Here is a 26,263-nt window from a genome sequence, read left to right on the forward strand (position 1 = left end):
CAGCGGCTCTTGCCACGTCTACAGTTTCGTCCAGTCCGTCGCCCGGTCCTTCCGATCGGCACGTCCCACCGTCCCAGTCACCTATGGACGGTGCGGACGTCCCACCTGACAACCTTGCCGCCGAACAGGCTCCCGCACAGGACGCTGAGGAGAACAGTACTTCTTCACAACACCTGTTTGACAATTTCATTGTACCCACCGAGGCCTTCGAACCAGGTCGACGCTCCTCCTTGCCGTCGTCCGACACTGAGGAACACGTGCGCAAACAACGCTCGCCACGTAGGCGCAAACGCCCTCGCCGTTCACCCACGGGCTGTCAAAGCGTCGCCACCCGCGACGACGAAGACGACACCCAACCAGCCGACATTTCCACACAGAGGTCGGCGGACAACTTTTACGATGAACGTTTCGCAGGACGGGACCACTATGGAGGTCGCCTCGCACAATGTAACGAACGGTGCGCCGGTTGAGACGCCTGTCTCCCCGCCGACAACTCCAGATCTCTCTCACCACGACGCAATTCCCATGGACATTGGACAGACCCACGGCACAGGAGCATGGGGCGACGACACTGAGGAAGGTACGCCCCCTCCTCCGGATGAGTTACCTCCGCCGGACGAGGCTGCCTGTTAACATCAAAAGCGAGGCACTGCAGCTGATGGGACGGGACTTCCTGTCGGTGCCCTCCTCTTACTTCCCTTGGTGATGGTAGATGCGGGTCCACCACCACTGAAACAAACGTACTGGTTTGCCACACTGAACATCAACATGATCGGCACTGCACCCAAGCTGCAACTCCTATGTGACATGCTTCGGGCCTCTGACGTCGACGTCGCCCTTCTTCAGGAAGTACGCGTTGCCACACTACCACCAGTCTACGGCTACGACTCATACACGTCCACATGTGATCAATCAGGGCGTGGAGTGGCTTTCTATATACGCGAAGGAATCCCACTCAAGGACACGACAATCCTTCCCTGTGGAAGAGGCATGGCTGTTACCATCTTCGACACGCGCGTCATCAATACCTACGCTCCGTCTGGCTCCACGAACCGTCGGCAGCGGTCCACTTTCTTCGGACATGACGTGGCGCCCCTGTTTTCTGGACGCTATGATCGCCTTATCATGCGAGGCGATTTCAACTGTGTCCTCCATCCGCAGGACCAAATGCCTGGTTATTCGCCCACCCCGGCGCTGCTCACCTTAATCGAAGATTTTCATCTAGTGGACGTTTGGGACAAAATTCATGGCAATACCCCCGGTTTTACCCATTATACAGCACATTCTGCGAGCAGACTGGACCGGTTTTATGTCTCTGCCCACCTTGGCAATGAAGTCGCCCAAGCTGAACGATGGCCCCTTGCATTTTCGGACCACTGCGCCGTCATTTGCTCCCTGGCTCTGCCACCTCAGTCAGTGTGGCGCAGCAGAGGTTACTGAAAGCTTAATACCTCCCTCCTTAATGATCCATACTGCCGACAATGTATTGCCACTACATGGGCGTCTTGCGAAAGACGCCTCCCGCAGTACACATCCACGTTCCATTGGTGGCTCACATGTGCCAAACCTGCAATCAGAAAGGCCTTCATACAATGTAGCAAGGAAGCAGCAGCATGGCATCGAGACACCACAAATTTTCACTGCGCCGTCCTCCGTGAGCTCGATGCACTCCCTCCATCACCTGACACCCATAGGGAACGACTGCGTACTAAAACTCGTCTCCTCTCTCTTCAACGTGCACGGCTGCATGGTGTCGTGGTGCGTTCCCGACGACAAGACCACCTCCACGACGCAACCCCATCCACAATCCATGCCGCATCCGACCATAGTCGTCGACGTCGACTTTTCGTCCCCAACATCATCACGACCTCCGATGGTGTTCACCACACAGCACAGGCGGCAGTGGTGTCTGCCTTTGCTGAACATTATCGCCAATTTTATGATGATGAACCGATGGCGACGCCCATTTCTGGTGATCTCCGTCCTTCCCCTGATCGGACCCTCACCGTAGCGGACTCAACGTCCATGATGTCTGCAGTCACCGCAGAAGAGGTGGCAGATGCGATCAACAAGGGGGCCAAGAACAAATCACCCGGACCAGATGGTCTCCCAGTGGAGTTTTACCGGGCGTTCACCACGTTAATGCTTCCCCGCTGGACGGAAATGATTCAGGAACTCTTTACTCCGTCCTTCCCAATTCCACCTGAATTCGTCACTGGCATTCTTCTACCTGTGCCTAAACCGAAGGGAGGGTCTCATGTCTCTGCATATCGCCCCCTTACACTACTGAATGCAGACTATAAAATCTACGCACGCCTCTTAGCAGCGCGCATACGCACAGTCTTACCTACGGTCCTTTCACCTGAGCAGACTGCACGTGGTTGTGGGGCCACCTTACAAACAGCCCTAGGAGAATGCCGTGACCTCATTGCACTGGCGTCGGTTTGTCGCCTTCGTGCAGCACTGGTATCCGTCGATATCACGAGTGCCTTTGATCGCGTTCGACACCCATTCCTCCTCATGGTGGCGACACGTATGGGGTTCCCATTACTTTTTGTCGATGCCATTCGCCGGTTACTACTTCCCGCGGTCTCGATGGTACAAGTCAATGGGAGGCTTGTAGGACCGATTCCTATACGCCGCTCTGTGCGTCAAGGATGCCCTATGTCTACTTTACTATATGCCATTGCACTTGAGCCCCTCATCACTGGACTTACCTCTAGACTGCAGGGCCTCACTTTGCGTGACTACACCTTTCACTGTAGGGCTTATGCGGACGCTTTCTCACCTGCTCCTCCACGGAACTCAATGACGCCATCCAATGGATCCACCAGTATGGACGTCTTTCTGGTAGCATTCTTGATGTCCGTAAATCGACTATGATGCACATTGGGCGCGGCCTCCCGGCCATGGTGCCGACCCCACTCCCAGTCAGTGCCACCCTTCGTTACTTGGGTATCGAATTTACGAGCTCCACACACCGCACAGTGGCCGTGGCTTACCGGCGGCTTTTGCAGTCGATTCGGCACCATGTCCGCGGTCAAGTGCACCGTAACTTAAACCAACTCCAACGTGTGTCCTATGTCAACATGTATGTCGCCCCTAAACTGGTACACGTCGCCCAGATCCTCCCAGTGCCGTTACTCCTTGGCCGCCGCATCCAATCAGCCTTTGGATATTTCGTGTCAGCAGGGGCACTTTTCAGAGTCCGCTACAACACTCTAACACTGCCTCCTGCAAAAGGTGGCCTCGGACTCGTCAACGTGCGGGCACGATCTTCTGCACTCTTTGTCCACACTCTGTTGCGACACTGGCAGGGGCCGGTCCCGTCCTTAACACGCAGTCTCTTAGATATCCTCCGACCAGCTTCTCTTGACCCACCGATCAATGTGGCACCTATTTCTCCATTATTGTACCACGTCGCCAATTGTTTCATAGAACTCAGCTACGTTCGGGCCGATCTTCCAGTCAACCGTCCTCCCCGTACAAAAGATTACTATCGTTTGTTTATGCTGTCCAACCCTTGCGAGCCCATGCTGCTACAGCATCCTGACAATCACTGGCGCACGGTTTGGGAGTGTGTGCATGCACCCTTTTTACCGTCGTCTGTGTCTGCACTCTGGTATATTTTAGTATATGGAAAACTCCCGACTAATAGTCGACTTTATCGCATAGGACTGGCCACCTCCCCACTCTGCCCTGACTGTCAGCTCGAAGACACCGACGAGCACCGTCTTACGTGCCCCTGAAACGAAACGTATGGCTCCTCATCCAACGAATCGTGGCCTTTTACCTCCGTGCCCCGCCAACGACGGTAACCCCAGATTTCTTGTTGTTGCCCCAGACATTTCACTACCCTCTTGCTAAGCACCATACTCTCATCTGGTTTCGAGGACAGGCTTTAGAATACCTCTTTCAGACTGGTCCACATACAGTCCTAGACTTCTGGTACAAAGTTGTGACCGCGCATAATACCCTCACCCGAAAACCATCTTACCGACAAACTTTCGCCGGTTATCTCCGCAGCGTCTTCCTTCACCCCCCTCAAAGTTGGGGTGTACCATGCCTACCTGTCACATGATACAACACCCTTATCCACGTTCTCATGCACCGACCAAAAAAAGAAGGAAGAAGACAGAATATGTTATATTTTGTTGTATTTAATGTTATTCTAATGATTTGTTTACCTAACACTCATTGGTATATGTTTAACTGGTACCTTGAAGAACTGTTGCTTTGTGTATATATGTATGTACTCTCCGTTTTTAAATAAAAAAAATTGATGGTAGAGCGCTTGCCCGCGGAAGGCAAAGGTCCCGAGTTCGAGTCTCGGTCGGGCACACAGTTTTAATCTGCCAGGAAGTTTCATGAAGCAACTTGATTAATACAGGATTGGAAATCAGAGTAAGGGGGTAAGATCGACGCCAAAGAATTTATCTTTAACGTAGATTATTTATTGTAACTAAATATTTGGTTGCACATCCTAACTACACTTAAGTAAGAAATACGTGAGAATGAAACAGAGCATAATTTAACTACAGCAAGAAGAAACACAGCAGACGGGGGTGGGACACAATTATACTATCATCTCCTTTGCATTAATACCATAAAAATATTTAAGTGAGATTTGCATTACGATTATACGCATGCTCTATTCTGGACAGAGGTTTAACCAATACACAAGGCTGTGCGATCATTATTTAACATACTAACTGCGTCTGCTGCTTGCAAACGGCCGAACTAGAGCACGTGGTGCATTCTGACTCAAACTGTTGTGCTGCTTTGTAAAAAGCGCACGAAAGAACAGATATTCTTGCAGAAATTGTAGCTGATTAAACAAGCAAACTGTTAAAACAAAGCCTATTGTGGTGTCGTGGTGAACCAGAAGGGTCATTGATTGCCAAACACGTGGCACAAAATCGGCACACACAGACAAAAGCAATTTCCACAATATATAAGACTAAAAATCAATTTAGAAGACAACTCGCTTCACACGCTTCGGTTTAGCTTAAGTTCTTAAGTATTTCACCAGTGAAACATAACGAAGTCCTAACTCAACCTGATTCCTATCACTTGAAAGCCCCCTTAACAGCTACGATCCGTGCTCACCAAGCGTTCACCGAAGAGTGCCCCTTTCTCTTACCTAGCTCCTCGTACAGTGGAAGCTAGCAGAGGGGTAGCCCTCCAACCTCACACACAAATACAGCTTTCGACACAGCCGTCGACTAAGAAGGGGAAACCTCTCTGTTCAGGAATTGGAGACCTAAGTTGCTCATCCTGAGCTTTACTTTGAACGAGAAACAACATCGTCTGCTCCCAGCAGACGATGACCAACTCAGCGATTCCCACAAAACAAAACCGAAACCCACATTAAGACACACATATGATAATCAATAGGCCTTGTTTGAGTGCTCAGTCTTTCTGGAAGAGTTCATGAATTGAGCTAAAATTAGGTAGTAAAATGAATAGGTTGCACAGAATTCGACAAGCGACTTATGAAACGACTTCACAGAGATGCTTCAATGTTTTCACTCATCTTCATGCATGTACACAATTCAGGCAAGATTTTATTAGCTAGTACTACACAGAGGTGATGGCGATATGCATATACAGGGTGGTCCATTGACAGTGACCGGGCCAAATATCTCACGAAATAAGCGTCAAACGAAAAAACTACAAAGAACGAAACTTCTCTAGCTTGAAGGGGGAAACCAGATGGCGCTATGTTTGGCCCGCTAGATGGCGCTGCTATAGCTCAAACGGATATCAACTGCGTTTTTTTATAACAGGAACCCCTATTTTTATTACATATTCGTGTAGTATGTAAAGAAATATGAATGTTTTAGTTGGACCACTTTTTTCGCTTTGTAATAGATGGCGCTGTAATACTCACAAACACGTGGCTCACAATTTTAGACGAACAGTTGGTGACAGGTAGGTTTCTTAAATTACAATACAGAACGTAGGTACGTTTGAACATTTTATTTCACTTGCTCCAATGTGACACATGTACCTTTTTGCACTTATCATTTCTGAGAACGCAAGCTATTACAGCGTGATTACTTGTAAATACCACGTTAATGCAATAAATGCTCAAAATGATGTCCATCAACCTCACTGCATTTGGCAGTATATGTAACGACATTCCTCTCAACGGCGAGTAGTTCGCCTTCCGTAATGTTCGCACATGCATTGACAATGCGCTGACGCATGTTGTCAGGCGTTGTCGGTGGATCACGATAGCAAATATCCTTCATCTTTCCCCACAGAAAGAAATCCGGGGACGTCAGATCCGGTGAACGTGCGGGCCATGGTATGGTGCTTCGACGACCAATCCACCTGTCATGAAATATGCTATTCAATACCGCTTCAACAGCACGCGAGCTATGTGCCGGATATCCATCATGTTGGAAGTACATCGCCATTCTGTCATGCAGTGAAACTTCTTGTAGTAACATCGGTAGAACAGTACGTAGGAAATCAGCATACATTGCACCATTTAGTTTGCCATCGACAAAATGGGGGCAAATAATCCTTGCTCCCATAATGCCGCAACATACACTAACCCGCCAAGGTCGCTGCTGTTCCACTTGTCGCAGCCATCGTGGATTTTCCGTTGCCCAATAGTGCATATTGTGCCGGTTTACGTTACCGCTGTTGGCGAATGACGTTTCGTCGCTAAATAGAACGCGTGCAAAAAATCTGTCATCGTCCCGTAATTTCTCTTGTGCCCAGTGGCAGAACTGTACGCGACGTTCAAAGTCGTCGTCAAGCAATTCCTGGTGCATAGAAACATGGTACGGGTGCAATCGATGTTGATGTAGCATTCTCAACACCGAAGTTTCTGAGATTCCCGATTCTAGCGCAATTTCTCTGCTACTGACGTGCGAGTTAGCCGCGAAAACAGCTAAAACACCTACTTGGGGATCATCATTTGTTGCAGGCCGTGATTGACGTTTCACATCTGGCTGCACACTTCCTGTTTCCTTAAATAACCTAACTATCCGGCGAACGGTACGGACACTTGGATGATGTCGTCCAGGATACCGAGCAGCATACATAGCACACGCCCGTCGGGCATTTTGATCACAGAAGCCATACATCAACACGATATCAACCTTTTCCGCAATTGGTAAACGGTCCATTTTAACATAGGTAATGTATCACGAAGCAAATACCGTCCGCACTGGTGGAATGTTACGTGATATCACGTACTTATGGGTTTGTGACTATTACAGTGCCATCAATCACAAAGCGAAAAAGTGGTCCAACTAAAACATTCATATGTAATAAAAATTCATATGTAATAAATTCATATGTAATAGGGGTTCCTATTGAAAAAAAAACGCAGTTGATATCCTTTTGACTTATGGCAGCGCGGGCCAGCCATAGCGCCATCTGGTTTTCCCCTTCAAGCTAGACGAGTTTCGTTCTTTGTAGTTTTTTCTTTTGATGCTTATTTCGTGAGATATTAGGCCTGGTCACTTTCAATGGACCACCCTGTATACAGATTAAATCAGTATCCCCTTGCACAAGGTATAAAAGGCGAGTGCGTTGATGGAGCTGTCATTCGTACTCACGTGAGAAGCTTTCCGACGTGATGCGGATTAACAGACTTTGAACGTAGAATGTTAGTTTGGGCTCCAAGTGTGGGACATCCCGTTTCGAATATCGCTGGGGAATTCAGTATTTAGAGATCAACAGTGACCGTGTGCTGAGAATGCCAGATATCAATCACTACCTTTCACCACAGAGAACGTTACATTTCAGATGTGTTAGGACCCGTGGCTCTACCCTTCATTCGATCCCTGCGAAACCCTACATTTCAGCAGGATAATGCACGACCGCATGTTGCAGGTCCTGTACGGGCCTTTCTGGATACAGAAAATGTTCGACTGCTGCCCTGGCCAGCACATTCTCCAAATCTCTCACCAATTGAAAACGTCTGGTCAATGGTGGCCGAGCAACTGGCTCGTCACAATACGACAGTCGCTACTCTTGATTAACTGTGGTATCGTGTTGATGCTGGATGGGCAGCTGTACCTGTACACGGCATCCAAGCTCTGTTTGGCTCAATGCCCAGGCGTATCGAGACCGTTATTACGGCCAGAGGTGGTTGTTCTGGGTACTGATATCTCAGAATCTATGCACCCAAACGGCATGGAAATGTGAGCACATGTCAGTTCTAGTATAATACATTTGTCCAATGAATACACGGTTATCATCTGCATTTCTTCTTGGTGTTGCAATTTTATTGTGCAGTAGTGTAGTTCTAAATTGTAGGGGACTGATGACCTCAGATGTTAAGTCCCATAGTGCTTAAAGCCATTTGAACCATTTTTGTTCATTGTTCATGAAAACGGTTGTGCATGGCAGTTTACGTATGGGGCCTGAAGATGACTTTTGGATCTAAATACAGCTCCCAGTTTGTTATCAATATTATTCAAGCACCGCAGTTGTCAACAAGGTACTGTGCAAGCTAGTGTGTTGCTCCATAATGGTGTGAGCTGTGATTGTATGGAGTGATTGGCTCCTTTGAGCCAACTGAACCTGTCATTGACTGGAAATGGTTACGTTAGTGTATTTGGAGACCACTCCCAGCCATTCATGAACTCCAAGTTTAGAAACAACGGAGTCATGTCAGGGGGCCACAGCTGATTGCGACTGGTTTGCAGAATATCCCGGACAGATCAACAGAATGATTTGGCCAGCCAGATCGCCCGACATGGATCCCATTGAACATTTATCAGACAGACGCCAGAAGTCAGCTCGTGCACAAAATCCTTGCACCGGCAACACCTTCGCAATTGTGGACGGCTATGGAAGCACCATGGCTCAATAATTCCGACACCATACTAGGTGGTATGATATGGCTTTTATCAGCTCAGTGTGTCTACGTCAGCGGTGGTCACTGAGACGGCAGTTAGTGCACGTCAACATGGCTGGAGGTGTCCTGCGTCCTTCGCCACAGAAGTAATTAGCGTATCAACTGACAGTCAGTACGAGGATCTTAGTGGCGGCTTGCATTGGTCCGGAAGCAGAGAGAGATGCGCCGACAGTGGTCGTGCATGACGACAACACTCTACACAGGAGTTCCAGCAGATCGATTTTTCAGACGAGTCCCTGTTCTGATAAGAGCATCGTGATGCTCATGTGTGGAGACTCGGAAGAGTATGAACGTGACTAGGTTACATTCGTCGCTCTCCTCGTACATGCCCATTACCTGGGGCTACTGACTGCGTTGTGTTAGTTGGTACACAACACATAATCGGAACTGCTACGAGGGGCGTTCAATAAATAATGCGACACATTTTTTTTTTCTTTTAACCTTTTCGGGACGGAGCGCGTTTCCTCAAAGCGGAGCGATTCGGCGGCGCTGTACGGGTTCCATATTCCTTGGTTTCTTTCATCGCTTATGTTTGACTTACGGGTGTAATTTTTTTTTTTTTGTAAATGAAGCTTAAAACACGCTCTCTACCGGCATACTATTTTCATTATTCCATATAACGCAATTTTTGACTTGGCGGTGGTGTTAAAACAGAAAAAATGAAAATTTTGATTTTTTGTTACTTTTTTTTTTTAGTTGTGAGGTGAAGCAATGAATTATAGCTATTAAAATTAGTTGTATCTTAGTCTTTAAAGTTTTAGCTTTAAAACGACATACGTCCGTGGGAAGAAAAATAGAAAGTCCATTTTGAGCGAAGAAAAAACAAAAAAATGGAAAAAAGTGGTTAAAGAACTGTGGTTAAAGAAAAAAAAGATGGATAGAGCATCTGCCATGTAAGCAGGAGATCCCGGGTTCGAGTCCCGGTCGGGGTATACATTTTCATCTGTCCCCGTTGACGTATGTCAACGCCTGTAAGCAGCTCAGGCTGTTCATTTCATTGTAATTTTAATATTTCAACTCTAAGCTGAAGGCCACCATTAATTTCTTTGAAAGCCCGCAACCATGAGGGAGAGTATCAAAGAGAATAACTCCTTCAGAGGCCCAGAAGACCATGATTCTATCGTCTGTGGCTGCGGTTTTAAGCTTTTTGTACGGAGGAGATGTGATATGACGCCACACCATGGCTTGCAGTTGCGTTTCCGGTGCGAAGTGGTGAACCAACATTTTATCGCCCGTGACGATGTTCGATAAGAAATGGTACTATCAGCCGTGTAGCAAGCAAACAGGTCCGCACAGATGGTCCTTCGTTGATCTTTATGGTCTTCTCTTAAGTGGAGATGATCCCAGTGGGCACACACATCTGTGTACCCCTACGGGTAGGTGAGTGTGCCAGCACTAACAAAAGAAACGGACAGTTGAGCAGCGAGGTGCGTGTGACGCGTCGATCACTTCGAATGAGAGTGTCCGCACGTTTCAGCACTGTGGGCGGGCCGCACACGGGGCATCGGACAGATTTGCACGAAATCTTTGCGATGGTGACAGACACCTAGGAATTTTTAACATGTTTCAGCCCAGTCAGCAACTGTGATAAATTAATATTTCAAAAATCCGCCTCAGTTGCGAAATGTTACTGGTCTTTACCCAGGTTTCAGTTAATCTAGCCTTCTTCAGAAGCATAAAATAAACTAATACATGCCAGAATAAGACACGGTCAAACATAAAAAGCTGAAGTACCGTGGTACCAGGTCAACCTACGTTACTTAGCTGAGGAACAGCCCCTTCGTGGAAAGCAGTCGGTTAGCCGTGGACGCTACGTTGGAACCGACCGTGGCACACGGATATGTGCCGAGCAAGATGGCGGATCACGGAAAGTCAAAGGTGCCTGCCATTGCCTGTCTTTATGTTATGTACTGGGAAATTACCTATAACTTTAAACCATAAACCACACCAGTGGCAAGACGCAATCAATACCTTCACTGCGCGACAACAACGGCCAAGTCACTGATAACAGTGCCACTAAAGCAGAGTTATTAAAAACGGTTTCCCGAAACTCCTTCACCGAAGAAGACGAACTAATTATTCCTGAATTCCAATCACGAACAACTGCCAAGATGAGAAGCATAGAAGTAGATATCCTCGGTGTAACAAAGCAGCTTAAATCACTTAATAAAGAAAAGGCCTTCGGTCCAGATTGTATACCAGTCAGGTTCCTCTCAGAGTATGCTCATATAATAGCTCCGTATTTAGCAATTATATACAGGCGCTCGCTCACAGAAAGGTCCGTACCTAAAGACTGAAAAGTTGCTCAAGTCACACCAATACCCAAAAAGGGAAGGGGGAATAATAAACTGAATTACAGGCCCGTATCAGTAATGTCGATTTGCAGTAGCGTTTTGGAATGTATACTGTATTTGAACATCATAAAGTACACCGAAGAAAACGATTTATGGACACATAGTCGGCACTGATTTAGAAAATACCATTCTTGCGAAACACAACTAATGGGTGCTATCGACACGGGTTATCAAATTGATTCCACATTGTTAGATTTCCAAAAGGTTTTCGACACTGTTCCTCACAAGCGTCTCGTAAGGCAACTATCTATGGAATATCGCCTCAGTTGTGCGACTGGATTCGTGATTTCCTGTCAGAAAGGTCACAGTTCGTAGTCATAGAAGAAAAGTCATCAAGTAAAACAGAAGTGATATCCGGCGTTCCCCAAGGGAAGTGTTGCAGGCGATCTATTGTTCCTGATCTCTATTAACGACATAGGAGACAATCTGAGTAGACGTCTTAGATTGTTTCCCGATTATGCTGTCATTTACCGTCTTGTAAAGTCATCAGATGATCAAAATAACTTGCAAAATGATTTAGATAAAATATTTGTATGGTGCGAAAAGTGGCAATTGACCCTGAATAAAGAAAAGTGTGAAGTTATTCACATGAGTACTAGAACAAATCAGCTAAATTTCGATTACGGGATAAGTCACACAAATCTGAACGCTGTAAATTCAGCTAAATACTTTGGGATTACAATTACAAATACCTAAATTGGAACGATGACATAGATAATATTATGGGTAGAGCAAACCAAAGACTGCGATTCATTGGCAGAACACTTAGAAGGTGGAACAGGTCTACTAAAGAGACTGCTTACACCACGCTTGTCCGCCCTATTCTGGAGTACTGCTGTGCGGTGTGGGATCGGCATCAGGTGGGACTGACTGATGACATCGAAAAAGTACAAAGAAGGGCAGCTCGTTTTGTATTATCGTGAAATGGGGGAGATAGTGCCACAGACATGATACGTGATTTGGAGTGGCAATCATTAAAACTAAGGTGTTTTTCGCTGCGATGGGATCTTCTCATGAAATTTGAAACACCAGTTTTCTCCTCCGATTGCGAAAACATTCTGTTGCCACCCACCTGCATAGGGAGAAATGATCAACACGATAAAGTACGAGACATAAGGGCTCGCACAGAAAAATTTAAGTGCTCGTTTTTCCCGCGTGCCGTTCGAAAGTGGAACAGTAGAGAGACAGCTTGAAGGTGGTTCACTGAACCCTCTGCCAGGCACTTTATTGTCAATAGCACAGTCATCACGTAGAAGTAGATGTATATGTAGAAATTTGTGAGGGAACAAGGCACTAAGTAGATAGAATCCCGATGAGCGTTAACTGTAAACCTAGACCTTATTAACTGATACGAAATTTACTTAGACGTTACGTTCAGGTTGTTAGATTAAAAACCACATATGATCACCTCTATGTTGGTATGGTTCCGCACGATCTCATGCGGGGGATGAACAAGGTTCTATGTCAGTAGCGCGAGAACTTCTCAGGGTTAGGAGAAGGTGCAAATAAAATAATTTCCATTATACATGGAGTAATACGTCACTTTGTTAACGCGAAATTTGACCAAGGTTGTTATATTATGGCACTACATTACTACGCATTTATGGCTGACTGGGTGTGTAAAGCTTAGGGCATCATTTATGGCTTTATACACAGGTGGTCAACGTTCTGTTTAGGAAATCTGTAATAACTTAACCCAACATACACTAACTATAAATATAATATGTACGACCGTCCACTGTATGTGTAAGTAGGCTGTTTATGTTTTCTCTATGTAAGTAGGCTGTTTATGTTTTCTTATTGGCAACGTTACGTAGCGCTCAATATGAAAATCACTGGCTGTACTGTGGGCAGTCTGTGTCTGCTTTGCATTGTTGTAATACTCGCCATTGTAGTGTTAGGCAGCTGGCTGTGAACAGCGCGTAGCGTTGCGCAGTTGGAGGTGAGCCGCCAGCAGTGGTGGATGTGGGGAGAGAGATGGCGGAGTTTTGTAATTTGTCATGAACTGATATATATATTATGACTTGTGATGATATTAAGGTAAATACATTGTTTGTTCTCTATTAATATCTTTCATTTGCTAACTATCCCTATCAGTAGTTAGTGCCTTCCATAGTTTGAATCTTTTATTTAGCTGGCAGTAGTGGCGCTCGCTGTATTGCAGTAGCTTGAGCAGCGAAGATTTTTGTGAGGTAAGTGATTTGTGAAAGGTATAGTTTAATGTTAGTCAGGGCCATTGTTTTGTAGGGAATTTTGAAAGTCAGATTGCGTTGCGCTAAAAATATTGTGTGTCAGGTTAAGCACAGTCCTGTATAGATTGTTCAAAGGGGACGTTTCATATGTAGTCACAAGGGTGACGTGGAACAAAACTCTTAAGGGAAAAGATTGATTATTAGTTAGCAGTGGGTTCAAGACCCTATGTATTCAAATAGGTTATGCCACGCTAATTGTCGAAATACACACTCTAGTGTATCAGATATTACCTATTTAGGATGTTGCCTACAAGGCTATTAACTATTTAGGATGAGGATTATTGTGAGCGTCCTGGAATTCTCACATAGACTACCAAGAAATAAGGACCTAATATTTAAAGTAGGGTGTGTCAGAATGAGCTTTTCACTCTGCAGCGGAGTGTGCGCTGATATGAAACTTCCTGGCAGATTAAAACTGTGTGCCGGGCCGAGACTCGAACTCGGGACCTCTGCCTTTCGCGGACAAGTGTTCTACCAACTGAGCTACCCAAGCTCGCCTCACGCACCCTCTTCGCAGCTTCACTTCTGCCAGTACCTCGTCTCCTACCTTCCAAACTTTACAGAAGCTCTCCTGCGCAGGAGAGCACTTGTCCGCGAAAGGCAAAGGTCCCGAGTTCGAGTCTCGGTCCGGCACACAGTTTTAATCTGCCAGGAAGTTTCATAGGGTGTGTCAGGACGTACAACGCAACTGCCAACACACTTATGTACTATTGACCGATAAAGGTCAAGTTAATACTATGAACATAAGCTGTATTCTTCCCCATTGAACGGGAACATAAATTACGGATATGGTCTAATAGCGAGCAAAGTGTAAATGTCTCACGTATGTTAATAGCATAAATCAGAACCTAGTATTTAAAGTAGGGTGTGACTGGGCCCACAACGCCCCCATCATCACGCTTACGTGCTGTTGACCGAGATAGGTCAAGCATTTACAGAATATTGTCTGCAAACTAACCTTTGATAGGAATAATAACTCAAAGGTTACACTGTATACAGCGTGACTAAGCGGGCAACGCTATAGCTCTCATAAAAAAGATTCTTTAGAGCAACAAGGTCAAAGTTACCTGCCTAGGGAAGAATACTTTACACTGTATTCCATAAATATTAAAGTTAGCTTAAATTGGCGTCAAGATCTCATGAAATAGCATCGGCCAGCTTGAATTAAAGGCGGGCATAAGTCTTAATGCCTATGGGTAGAAAGAAAAGGCAATGTGTGCCAGCACCGTTGGTATGTTTGTCTACCATATTGTCAGTTATGTTGGAACGAGAACTATATATACCGTAAGGAATATTAATTAAACCATAGTACTGAACGTCACTAAATGTCGTGGTGAATTTCTAAGTCTTAAGCGTCGAAGTATCAGGAATCGATATGCAGTGACAAGGCACGAAAGTTAGTGTGATACTTTAGCTACGTGCCTTTCTTAACTGTTACACGTAAACTAATCATTCACTGAATGGGATAACGTTGACCATCTGTATTGCAAAAGTCATCTATATCCAAGTTGCATATGGTGATTTGGAAACTTAACTTGTATGTAACAGGACTAAGTATGACAGTACACTACTGGCCATTAAAATTGCGACACCAGGAAGAAATGCAGTTGATAAACGGGTATTCATTGGACAAATATATTATACTAGAACTGACATGTGATTACATTTTCACGCAATTTGGGTGCATACATTCTGAGATATCAGTACCCAGAACAACCACCTCTGGCCGTAATAACGGCCTTGATACACCTAGGCATTGAGTCAAACAGAGATTGGATGCCGTGTACAGGTACAGCTGCCCATGCAGCTTCAACACGATACCACAGTTCATCAAGAGTGCTGACTGGCGTATTATGACGAGCCAGTTGCACGGCCACCATTGATCAGACGTTTTCAATTGGTGAGAGATCTGGAGAATGTGCTGGTCAGGGCAGCAGTTGAACATTTTCTGTATCCAGAAAGGCCCGTACAGGACCTGCAACATGCGGTCGTGCATTGTCCTGCTGAAATGTAGGGATTCGCAAGGATCGAATGAAGGGTAGAGCTACGGGTCGTACCAGATCTGAAATGTAACGTCCACTGTCCAAAGTGTCGTCAATGCGCACAAGACGTGTAACCAATGGCACTCCATACCATCACGCCGGGTGATACGCCAGTATGCCGATGACGAACACACGCTCGCAATGTGCATTCACCGCGATGTCGCCAAACACGGGTGCGACCATCATGATGCTGTAAACAGAACCTGGATTCATCCGAAAAAATGACGTTTTGCCATTCGTGCACCCAGGTTCGTCGTTGAGTACACCATCGCAGGCGCTCCTGCTTGTGATGCAGCGCCAAGTGTAACCGCAGCCATGGTCTCCGAGCTGATAGTCCACGCTGCTTCAAACGTCGTCGAACTGTTCGTGCAGATGGTTGTTGTCTTGCAAACGTCCCCGTCTGTTGACTCAGGAATGGAGACGTGACTGCACGATCCGTTACAGCCATGCGGCGTTCCGTATTACTCTCCTGAACCCACCGATTCCATATTCTGTTAACAGTCATTAGATCTCGACCAAAGCGAGCAGCAATGTCGCGATATAATATACCGCAATCACGATAGGCTACGATCCGACCTTTATCAAAGTCGGTAACGCGATGGTACACATTTCTCCTCCTTACACGAGGCATCACAACAACGTTTCACCAGGCAACGCCGATCAACTGCTGTTTGTGTATGAGAAATCGGTTGGAAACTTTCCTGATGTCAGCACGTTGTAGGTGTAGCCACCGGCGCCAACCTTGTGTGAATGCTCTGTAAAGCTAATCATTTGCATATCACACCATCTTCTTCCTGTCGGTTAAATTTCGCGTCTGTAACACGTCAGCTTCGTGGTGTAGCAATTTTAATGTCCAGTAGTGTAGCATCACAAGCTAGTATACTATGTGTAGGACTATGAGGTCAAAGTTATGGTACCAAAAGGTCTTTAACAGAATCAAAGTAATAGCTTATACATACTGGGCAAATAAGAGTGCATTCATAGGATGTAAGTACGCGGTGACCAAAAGAGAATAAGGTGGTCGATGTTAACGTAAAATGAATTACGTTGGACGAAACAATGGTTGGAAACCATCGAAGAAGTATTATGCATCCTACCCATCACATTCCACAACCTCTGTCTAACACGCACTCTCACACATTTCGAAAACGTCTTGGGCTCAATGAAGAGATGTAGACTGATTTTCAGCCTTCCAAACCGCACTTCGTACCATCTGGTCACACGCGAAAGGCTGGACAAAGTCGATTGATGTGTAGTGAGTGACACAGTCATTTGCTGTCAGACTGTGAATGTTTTATCTTGTTTGATAACGATGTATGCAAGCAAAGCCTAGTCTGAGTACTTCAAAACTGGACGGTGATTAAAGTAGTGTGAATCAGTGCTATACGAGAAAGTACTCACTGAATTCTCCACAGTAGGCGTTATATATCCAGTCTGCACCGTAGCCCTCGAAGTTGTATGTGGAGATCTTATTGCAGACACAGTCGAGCACCGTAGTGCCGTTCGCCGCCAGCAAAACCAGCAACGGAGCAGCTACCCCCACTGGATGCATTGTCAGCTGTTGTTGAGACCGAGAGGGAATCAAACGCAGTGAGCATCGCAGGCACCGCGGGGCCACTATAAGGATTCTCGTAGCGGAAGTCTTTCCGCAGGATGGGAAAACCACTGGAAGGACGACGACTTCCGTGCTTATTCTTTTTTCCTGTCACAGTAACAACCTGCAAGCACACAGTCGTTTCAGAAAGATATTCCTTCGTTTTACGCAGGTTTACCGCAGGGAAGCGTGATAGGACCTTTATTGTTTACAATATACATAAATGACTTAGTTGACAACATCGGTAGCTCCGTGAGGCTATTTGCAGATGACACGGTTGTCTACAAGAAAGTAGCAACATCAGAAGACTCGTACGTACTCCAGGAGGACCTGCAGAGGATTAATGCATGGTGCGACAGCTGGCAGCTTTCCCTAAACGTAGATAAATGTAATATAATGCGCATACATAGGGGCAGAAATCCATTCCAGTACGATTATGCCATAGGTGGTAAATCATTGGAAGCAGTAACGACCGTAAAATACTTAGGAGTTACTATCCGGAGCGATCTGAAGTGGAATGATCACATAAAACAAATAGTGGGAAAAGCAGGCGCCAGGTTGAGGTTCATAGGAAGAATTCTAAGAAAATGTGACTCATCGACGAAAGAAGTAGCTTACAAAACGCTTGTTCGTCCGTTTCTTGAGTATTGCTCATCAGTATCGGACCCTTACCAGGTTGGATTAATAGAAGAGATAGACATGATCCAGCGAAAAGCAGCGCGATTCGTCATGGGGACATTTAGTCAGCGCGAGAGCGTTCCGGAGATGCTGAACAAGCTCCAGTGGCGGACACTTCAAGAAAGGCGTTACGCAATACGGAGAGGTTTATTATCGAAATTACGAGAGAGCACATTCCGGGAAGAGATGGGCAACATATTACTACCGCCCACATATATCTCGCGTAATGATCACAACGAAAAGATCCGAGAAATTAGAGCAAATACGGAGACTTACAAGCAGTCGTTCTTCCCACGCACAATTCGTGAATGGAACAGGGAAGGGGGGATCAGATAGTGGTACAATAAGTACCCTCCGCCACACACCGTAAGGTGGCTCGCGGAGTATAGATGTAGATGTAGATGTAGATGTACATCTGCCACACGTTTTTAGGACGACAGAGAGAGCCACTAAGGGATAAACGGGTGATACCCAGAAGTGAAGGTTTAGTTTCCGACATAAGGATTGCGAGGCTTGACCTTCTTTAACACTAATTCCCCAACTGAGAGAGGTTGTAGGTAACTCCGCTCATTGTAACAATAAATTTGTTCATCCCTGTGATTGACGCTATGCCTGTTATCTTATACAGGGAGACAATATTATTGAAATACGTGCAATAAAATCGTGTTAGGATGTTCAAACTGCTGGCCACGCGGCACTCTGGGAAATAGTATGAGCTGGCATAGTTTGGTTTAGCGACGAAGCCCACCTTCATTTTTGAGGGTTCGTCAACAAGCAAAATTGGCGCATTTGGGGGACTGAAAATCCGCATTTCGCGACCGAGAAGTCTCTTCACGCTCAACGGGTGACTGTCTGGTGTGCAATATCCAATGACGGAATAATCGGTGCGATATTTACCTTGATGGCACGGTAACTACCGAACGGTACATGAAGGTTGTGGAAAACGGTTTCATCCCCATTTTCCAAAGTCATCCTGATTTTGACAATATGTGCTTCATGAAAGGCGGAACTCGACCGCCATAGAAGCAGGAGAGTGTTTGATGCCCTGGAGGAGCAGTTTGAGGACCGCATTCGTGTTCAGGGGCACCAAGAGGCCACTGGCATCGGTCTCGATTGGCCGCCATATCTGGATCTGAAGACATGCGACTAATCTTTGTGAGGCTATATTGATGACAATGTGTACAGCAATAACTCCAAAGCCATTGCTGAGCTGAAAACAGGCATTCAGGAGGTCATCGACTACATCGATATTCCGACGCTTCAGCGGCTAGTGTAGAATTTCGCTATTCGTCAGCGTCACATAATCGCCAATGATGGCACGCACATTGAACATGTCACAACCTACATCCGAAAAGGGGTAGTGACGTTTACATGTTGAATAAAGTGTATGTACGCCGTAGTTAGTAACTAATTTAGTTTTTTTTCACATAGTTCAATTGTCACTCTATATCTTACATATATTATAAAAATGAAAGTTTTTGTGCGTTGTAGTATCTCTGTTACCCCTTCACGCTGAAACGGCTGCAAGTGTATAGATAAAATTTGCAATGAGGGTTGTTTGTACCTTGAATTAAAACAGGCTATCTTATATAATTCTAAAAACCAAAGGGTTTCGGGTACGGGAGAAAAGTGTACCTCATGACGCGGAAGTAGCCATACTTCATTCATCCAGCATCTGTGAATGAGAGCACTAGTGACTTTTTGCAGACTTTACACGTGATTTCAAACCTTTACGAAACTTTTCCTCGCTGACATCCCCCACAAAAAGATGAAAGATGTTCGTCGCTTACATAATTTTCGTTGTTCATTCAGGAAAACTGGCGCCTAAACCATAACACTTTATTTTATTACTTCTTCACTACCATCTGTGTTCGCGGCACATTTTGACTGCAATATTCACATATATCACAGATTTTTTTTTTTTGTCACAGTCTTATCACTGATTTGATGCGACCCAACAGGAACTCCTCTCCCGTGCCAACCTCTTCATCTCACAAGGGCAGTCCACGACGTTTGGAACGCGGATTTACTTCAAACTTCTCACACTCTTAGTACTCCATTAGGACAACAAAATGTGGAAGCGGTAGCGCGTACTTCTCAAGCGTTATTGAGAAAATCGCAAGATAATTTCGGTCGTCATGTATATACCTGTGCGTGGCCGTTTTTACCAGGAAGCGGCGGCAGCCGAGTGGGTAGCGTTCAAGCCCTGTAATCGCTGGATCGAGTCCCGTTCGTCAGTTGTTTTTATTTGTAACGCAGTCGTTTTCTTTATTATTTACGTTACAATTGATATAATGGGAAAAATACGTGTAATCGGATGAACTTTTATTAAATTTACAATGTTATTTGGCAGTCTACAAATGTTTATTATCACAAGTAACATAATATTCATAACTATCGACTAGTAAACGACCAAACGCATAAAGTGATACTGAAAATGTATGCTTGTCCGTGATTTGAGCAATCACTTATACCTCGAAGGAGCCCGAAACTACTTGTCACCTCCAAGATTTGACCAGCACAGACGGCTTTCGAAAGACGTACAATTAATCGTCGCTTTCGACATTACGAGTACAATGGCAGAATGGTATTTTTCGTAAAAACATGGAAAACAAAGTTAAACGGCACCAGCTGCATTGAATAAATGCTGTTTCCGCATACGCAAGGTCTTGCGAGACTTTACGTGGAAAAACAAACCTCGTTAAAATTTTCAAAAACCTCCCTTTCGGCCAAGAATTTGGAAGAAAACCATGCATAACGTAGCATTTCCTCAAATATCAACGCTGATAACTGATCATGCAGTATCGAGTGTATTTTAATAGCGTCTTCAAGAGGCAATTTTCGATTAAATACGAACAGTTTTGAAGACACGGACAAGCACATATTTTCAGTATCACTTTATGCGTTTGGTCGTTTACTAGTCGATAGTTATGAATATTATATTATTTGTGATAATAAAAATTTGTATACTGCCAAATAACATTGTAAATTTAATAAAAGTTCATCCGATTACTTGTATTTTTCCCATTATATCAATTGTAACTAGTAAAGAAAATTGTGTTAGAAATAAAAAGAGTGACGAACGGGACTCGATCCAGCGATCCAGTGATTACGGGGCTTGAACGCTACCCACTCGGCTGCCGCCGCTTCATGGTTAAAACGGCCACACACAGGTATATACTTGACGACCGAAATTATCTTGCGATTTTCTCAGTAACGCTTGAGAAGTACGCGCTACTGGTTACACATTTTGTTGTCCTAATGGAGTACTCAGAGTGTGCGAAGTTTGAAGTAAATCCGCGTTCCAAACGTCGTGGACTGCCCTTGTCAGAGCAGCACTTGGAACCCACGTCCGCAATTATTTTCAGGATTTACTGCAAACTCTGTCTACAGTTTTTGTCCTCTACAGCTCCCTCTACTACAGTGGAAGTCATTCCTGATGTCTTGACAGATGTCCTATTGTCCTGTCCCTTCTCCTTGTCAGTGTTTCCATAAATTCCTTTCCCATTTTGCGCAGAACCTCCTCATTCCTTACGTTATCAGTCCACCTAATTTTCAACATTAGTCTGTAGCACCACATCTCAAATGCTTCGAATCTCTGCTGTTCCGGTTTTCCCACAGTCCATGTTTCACTACTGCACAACGCTGTGCTCCAAACGCACAGTCTAAGAAATTTCTTTCTCAAATTAAGGCCTATGTTTGATACTAGTATACTTCTTTTGGCCAGGAATGCCCTATTTGTCAGTGATAGTCTGCTTTCGATGATCTTGCTCCGTCTGTCATTGGTTATTTTGCTGACTAGCTAGCGTAATTCCTTAACTCCATCTACTTCGTGGCCATCAATCCTGATGTCATGTTTCCCACTTTTCTCATTTCTGCCACTTCTGCTTCGATTTACTCTCAATCCATATTCTGTACTCATTAGACTGTTCATTCCATTCAGCAGATCCTGTAATTCTTCTTGAGTTTCACTCAGGGTACCAACGTCGTCAGCGAGTCGTATCGTTGGTATCCTTTAAATTTGAATTTTTATTTCACTCCTGAACCTATCTTTTATTTCCATCATTGCTTCCTCGATGTAGAGATTGAAGAGCAGGGAGGAAAGACTACGTCCCTGCCTTACAGCCTTCCTAATCCGATCACTTCATCCTTGGTCGTCCACTGTTATTGGTCCCTCTTGGCTCTTGTACAAGTTGTGTATTACCCGTGACTCCCATTAGCTTACCCCTATTTTTCCCAGCATTTCGAACACCTTGCACCATTTTACACAGTCGAAAGTTTTTCCACGTCGACATATCCTTTAAACGTGTCTTGATTTTTCTTTAGTCTTGCTACCACTGTCAACCGCAACGTCGGAATTGCCTCTCAGGTGTCTTTATGTTTCCTAAAGCCAAACTGATCGTCATGCAACACATCCTCAATTTTCTTGCCCTATCTTCTGTATATTATTATCATCAGCAGCTTGGACGCACGAGCTGTTAAGCTGATTGTACGATATTGTTCGCACATGTGCGGTCTTGTAGTCTTCGGAATAGTGTGGATGATATTTTTCCGAAAGTCAGATGGTATGTCGCAGACTCATACATTCTACACACCAATTTGAATACTCGTTTTGTTGATACTTTCCCCAATGATTTTAGAAATTCTAATGGAATGTTATGTAAGCTCCCCCTCACTTGTCGACCTTAATGACAGTGAAAAATTAAACCGCGTGTACCTAATGGAAATTTGGGAAAAAGCAATCGTCACCGAAGTTAATCTGTCGGTAAAGAGGTAGGAAAGGGTTACATCTAAATGAAAGGAAAAATGCAAATGAAACTGGTGGAAATTAATTTTGAAAAGGGGTAAAGTTAATGAAGAAAGTAAATGTGCGGCCGTTACGTTAACAATTAACTAGCGGTAATTAGGTATTTGAGATTTGGGGGAAATTACGGTCGCCAGTCCTAAGGACAATTACTATAGTAACTGAAAAAGAAAGGTAATTACACATATAATTAGCACTATAAGCGTGGCATCTGAAGGTTGACACGTGTAGTGTGAAAACTGAAAGTTTGTCAGAAGTAATAATTTTCGCTGCACTCTGACTTAATTTAGCAAAAGAATTAATAAAACCGGAAAACTGAAAGTTAATTTAGTGACTGAAATTAATAAGAAGCTTTCTTTCTTAAGCACATCGAAATTCAGTAAAATACGGTTAGTCTTGGACTACCTCAACAATCATTTCAAAAGCTACTTGAATCTACGCAATTTAGAAATAAGAGATTTAGCTTTGAACTTGAATTAAATGATTCTGAACAATTAACAATAGTAAGATTTAGTACGTACCAAGCTGAGCTACAGTCACAGGTAAGCTAAAATACGGTAACTAAACTCGCACTCTTAATTTGTGCTTGCGTAATCTAAATACTGTAGCCAGCTATGAATACTTAAACTGAACTTTGAAATTAAAGCAGTGAAATGGAATGATTGTACTTTAATGCCGGCATCTGAATTTCAACGACACTCGGGTTGATTTCGGAAAAGGAAGGGACCCTGCTTGGTAATGCAATTGGGACAATGAGCAACGAAGGTTCATGCTAAGTTGCTGTAATTTTGCGAGGCAAATGGAACAATTTGAAAAGCTGAGGTCTGCCATACAGTTCTAAAACTTTACGTGCTTCCAGTCTTCCTTGTTGGTTGATTGAAGGTTTGAAGCCGTCGATCGAGGAGGTGGCGACAGTCACTCATTGTCGGCCGTCGCTGTTGCAGAAGCTGGATGTTGCCGCGCCTTCTTCTCAACACGGTCACCAGACGAAACGGGCTCTTGATGTGCGCCAGCCAATGCTTCCCGTCCGCGACACCATGTCTGAAACTATTATCGCAAGTCGAGCGCAGTTACATGCTGCCAAACCCCGAAAGCGCGGCAACTCGCGGGAGCGTCACACAACACACCAGCTCCACTCGCTACTCCAGCCAGACTCTCTATTGCTCTGCCCGCGCTCCACGCGGCAGAGTTAACACTACACTTTGATTCTTCACACGACCCATCGATTTAATCGTTCGATAGCAGTTTTCCCTAGGCAAAACCCAGCGTAAAAATACAAATAATATTTACGAAACAAACCAATTATACATCGACATAAGTGCATAAATATATATATACAAACAGTAAAACAATTACAATATATAAAGAGACAGAAATGTCATATCTTGAGGTAACAAAACAAGGAAAAAAAATAATAGTACAATAGATGGAAATAGGAGGATATGCATTTCCAGCGTTACACGTGCCCCACATTGTCTGAGGATGATCGTGTAACGTAAACAGACTCAGAAAATGTCCCAAAAAAGAAACAGTGGAAATGCATATGCTCAAAACATCAACAAAATTTAGCATTCGTCTAATTAACCATAAATCAATTTTTAGACCATAATAATTGAGTGGAGACACTCCTAATCTTATTCCACTCTGTCATCTTGCACAAAATAAAACAGGTTGACAACATATTAAAATTCATAGAAAATATAGGAAATGGTTTAGCTATTCCAAAATCATTAAAATTCGTAACACTATGAGAAATGAAATACTATTTGCAAAATTAATTAGTGTGCATGGTCATAAAAACAGGTAGATCAAAATACGCAAATAAATAATTAAATAGACTACACATTTTATATAACCTTTTCATAATTAATATTCTCGTCACGAGAATCTATTTAACGCTAAACAAGAAAATAATGTACAGCAGTTCGACAAAAACATAAATATTAACAGCAGAATTCTTTCAGCTGTCCAGGAAGAAAAACAATTCCTCCTTCCGTACTCGCAAGTACAAAGAATGCCGACAGCGGCACAAGAGCCGACAGCGGCTCGCCTCGCCAGTATTGTTGCGCCCGCGTGTCCGGCACGCTTGATCTCACTCGCCCTTGTGACGGCGTTTCCAGAACGTCCGTTTCACTGAATTCTTTCGGAAAAACTCACTCCCGAGTAATCTCAAGGAGTCCATAAACACTATCACAGTGGATAACTCAACACTGTCCATCATCACACGCATGTACTAGCCTGAAACTTAAAACAGCGTCTAAGTACATCGGCAATGACTAGTAAATCACATATTTATGGAATCTTACAGCTATTTACAAAATCATATTTACATTCCTTAATCTACTGTGACTCAGCTGAAAACTTAAACTAGCAGCTGGGATTTTTCAGTTGATTAGATCATGATTAAATTGATTAAAATTAAATTGATTAATCAAAATTAATTACTTATTAATTACAACTTCTTTAATGACCTTGGTCAGTCAAAAGCATGGCATTCTAGCAAATCGTTAAATCTTACACTCTATTTTACATACTGTATAAATTACCCATTGTGTGGTATTAATTGATCCTAGGTTGGTACAATTTCAAGTCTACAATGTTCCGTATACCTAATAGTTTTCCAGAGCTTGGATACTCTAAGCAATAAGCATTTGTGTGAGGTATACCAATGACTTTATATGGTCCATTATAAACAAACTTAAATTTAGAGATTTCATGGTCTAACTCGCTCGATTTCTCATGAGCTTTTACAAGTACTAAGACTCCGATTGCAAACTTAGCAAAACGCGCTTTAGCGTCATGACGACGTATGCGAGCATCGGCTTTTAGCTTCATTACTTCTCGCAAACGATCCTTTTTCACACCAATACTAATGTCAATCCGTGGAGGGAATTTGATTATCTCTTCCACTAAACTTTTACTTCTGTCATCCAACAGGATTTCCTCTGGAGAAAATCCCGTAGATTCATGTCTCAAGGTGTTCATAATTCTCTCAAATACTGCTACATATTTGCCCCATGCCCTATGGTTGTGATGGCAATAGGTACGGCACAGTCGGTCTAGATTGCGCATATACCTCTCAGCGGGATTCCCAGCCGGACAATAAGCTGAAATATGGATCACCTCGACCCCATTACTTTCCATGCCTTCATTCCACAACTTAGAAGTAAATTGTGCCCCATTGTCTGATAGAATCGCCTTGGGCTTACCAATATGAACAAAATAATCGTTCACAAGCTTGCTATAGACCGCTTTGGCTGTAGCTTTCCTAATCGGGTATAGTTTGATGAACTTGGAAAAAGCTTCTAGCACTACTAAAATGTAGGCAAAGTTTCCTGATGACTTGGGCAAAGGTCCGTACAAGTCCACGCACAGTAACTCAAAGGTGTCGTTAGGCATTATACTTTGCATAGGACCACGACTCGTACAGTTGGTAACCTTTACCTTCTGACATAAATCGCAAGTTTTCACTCTGTCAGTACCTCGTTTTAACATGTTGTTAAAATGCACTACTTCACTCAGCTTTTCCGCACATTTCTTTGGTCCACAGTGACCATACGCCAAATGGTAGTAGTCTATTATTTCCGTGACGTATTTGGTGGGCCAGCATACCCGCCAAATATTACTATCTTCACCCTTACGTATGTACAAG

General features: G+C 44.3%; 1 protein-coding gene across 1 annotated transcript in view; it reads right to left on the bottom strand.

Annotated features, from left to right (window-relative positions):
* Nucleotides 1-17,108, bottom strand: part of LOC124716841 — a 74,419-nt gene extending 57,311 nt beyond the window's left edge. Inside the window, exon 1 of the mRNA XM_047243394.1 lies at nucleotides 16,937-17,108. Within this exon, the coding sequence (XP_047099350.1) occupies nucleotides 16,937-17,087 (151 nt within the window). The 5' untranslated portion in view covers nucleotides 17,088-17,108. The remainder of the gene's footprint in view (nucleotides 1-16,936) is intronic.
* Nucleotides 17,109-26,263: the final 9,155 nt, after the last annotated feature.

Source organism: Schistocerca piceifrons, chromosome 9 (assembly GCF_021461385.2).
Source record: "Schistocerca piceifrons isolate TAMUIC-IGC-003096 chromosome 9, iqSchPice1.1, whole genome shotgun sequence".
NCBI classification, from domain to species: domain Eukaryota; kingdom Metazoa; phylum Arthropoda; class Insecta; order Orthoptera; family Acrididae; genus Schistocerca; species Schistocerca piceifrons.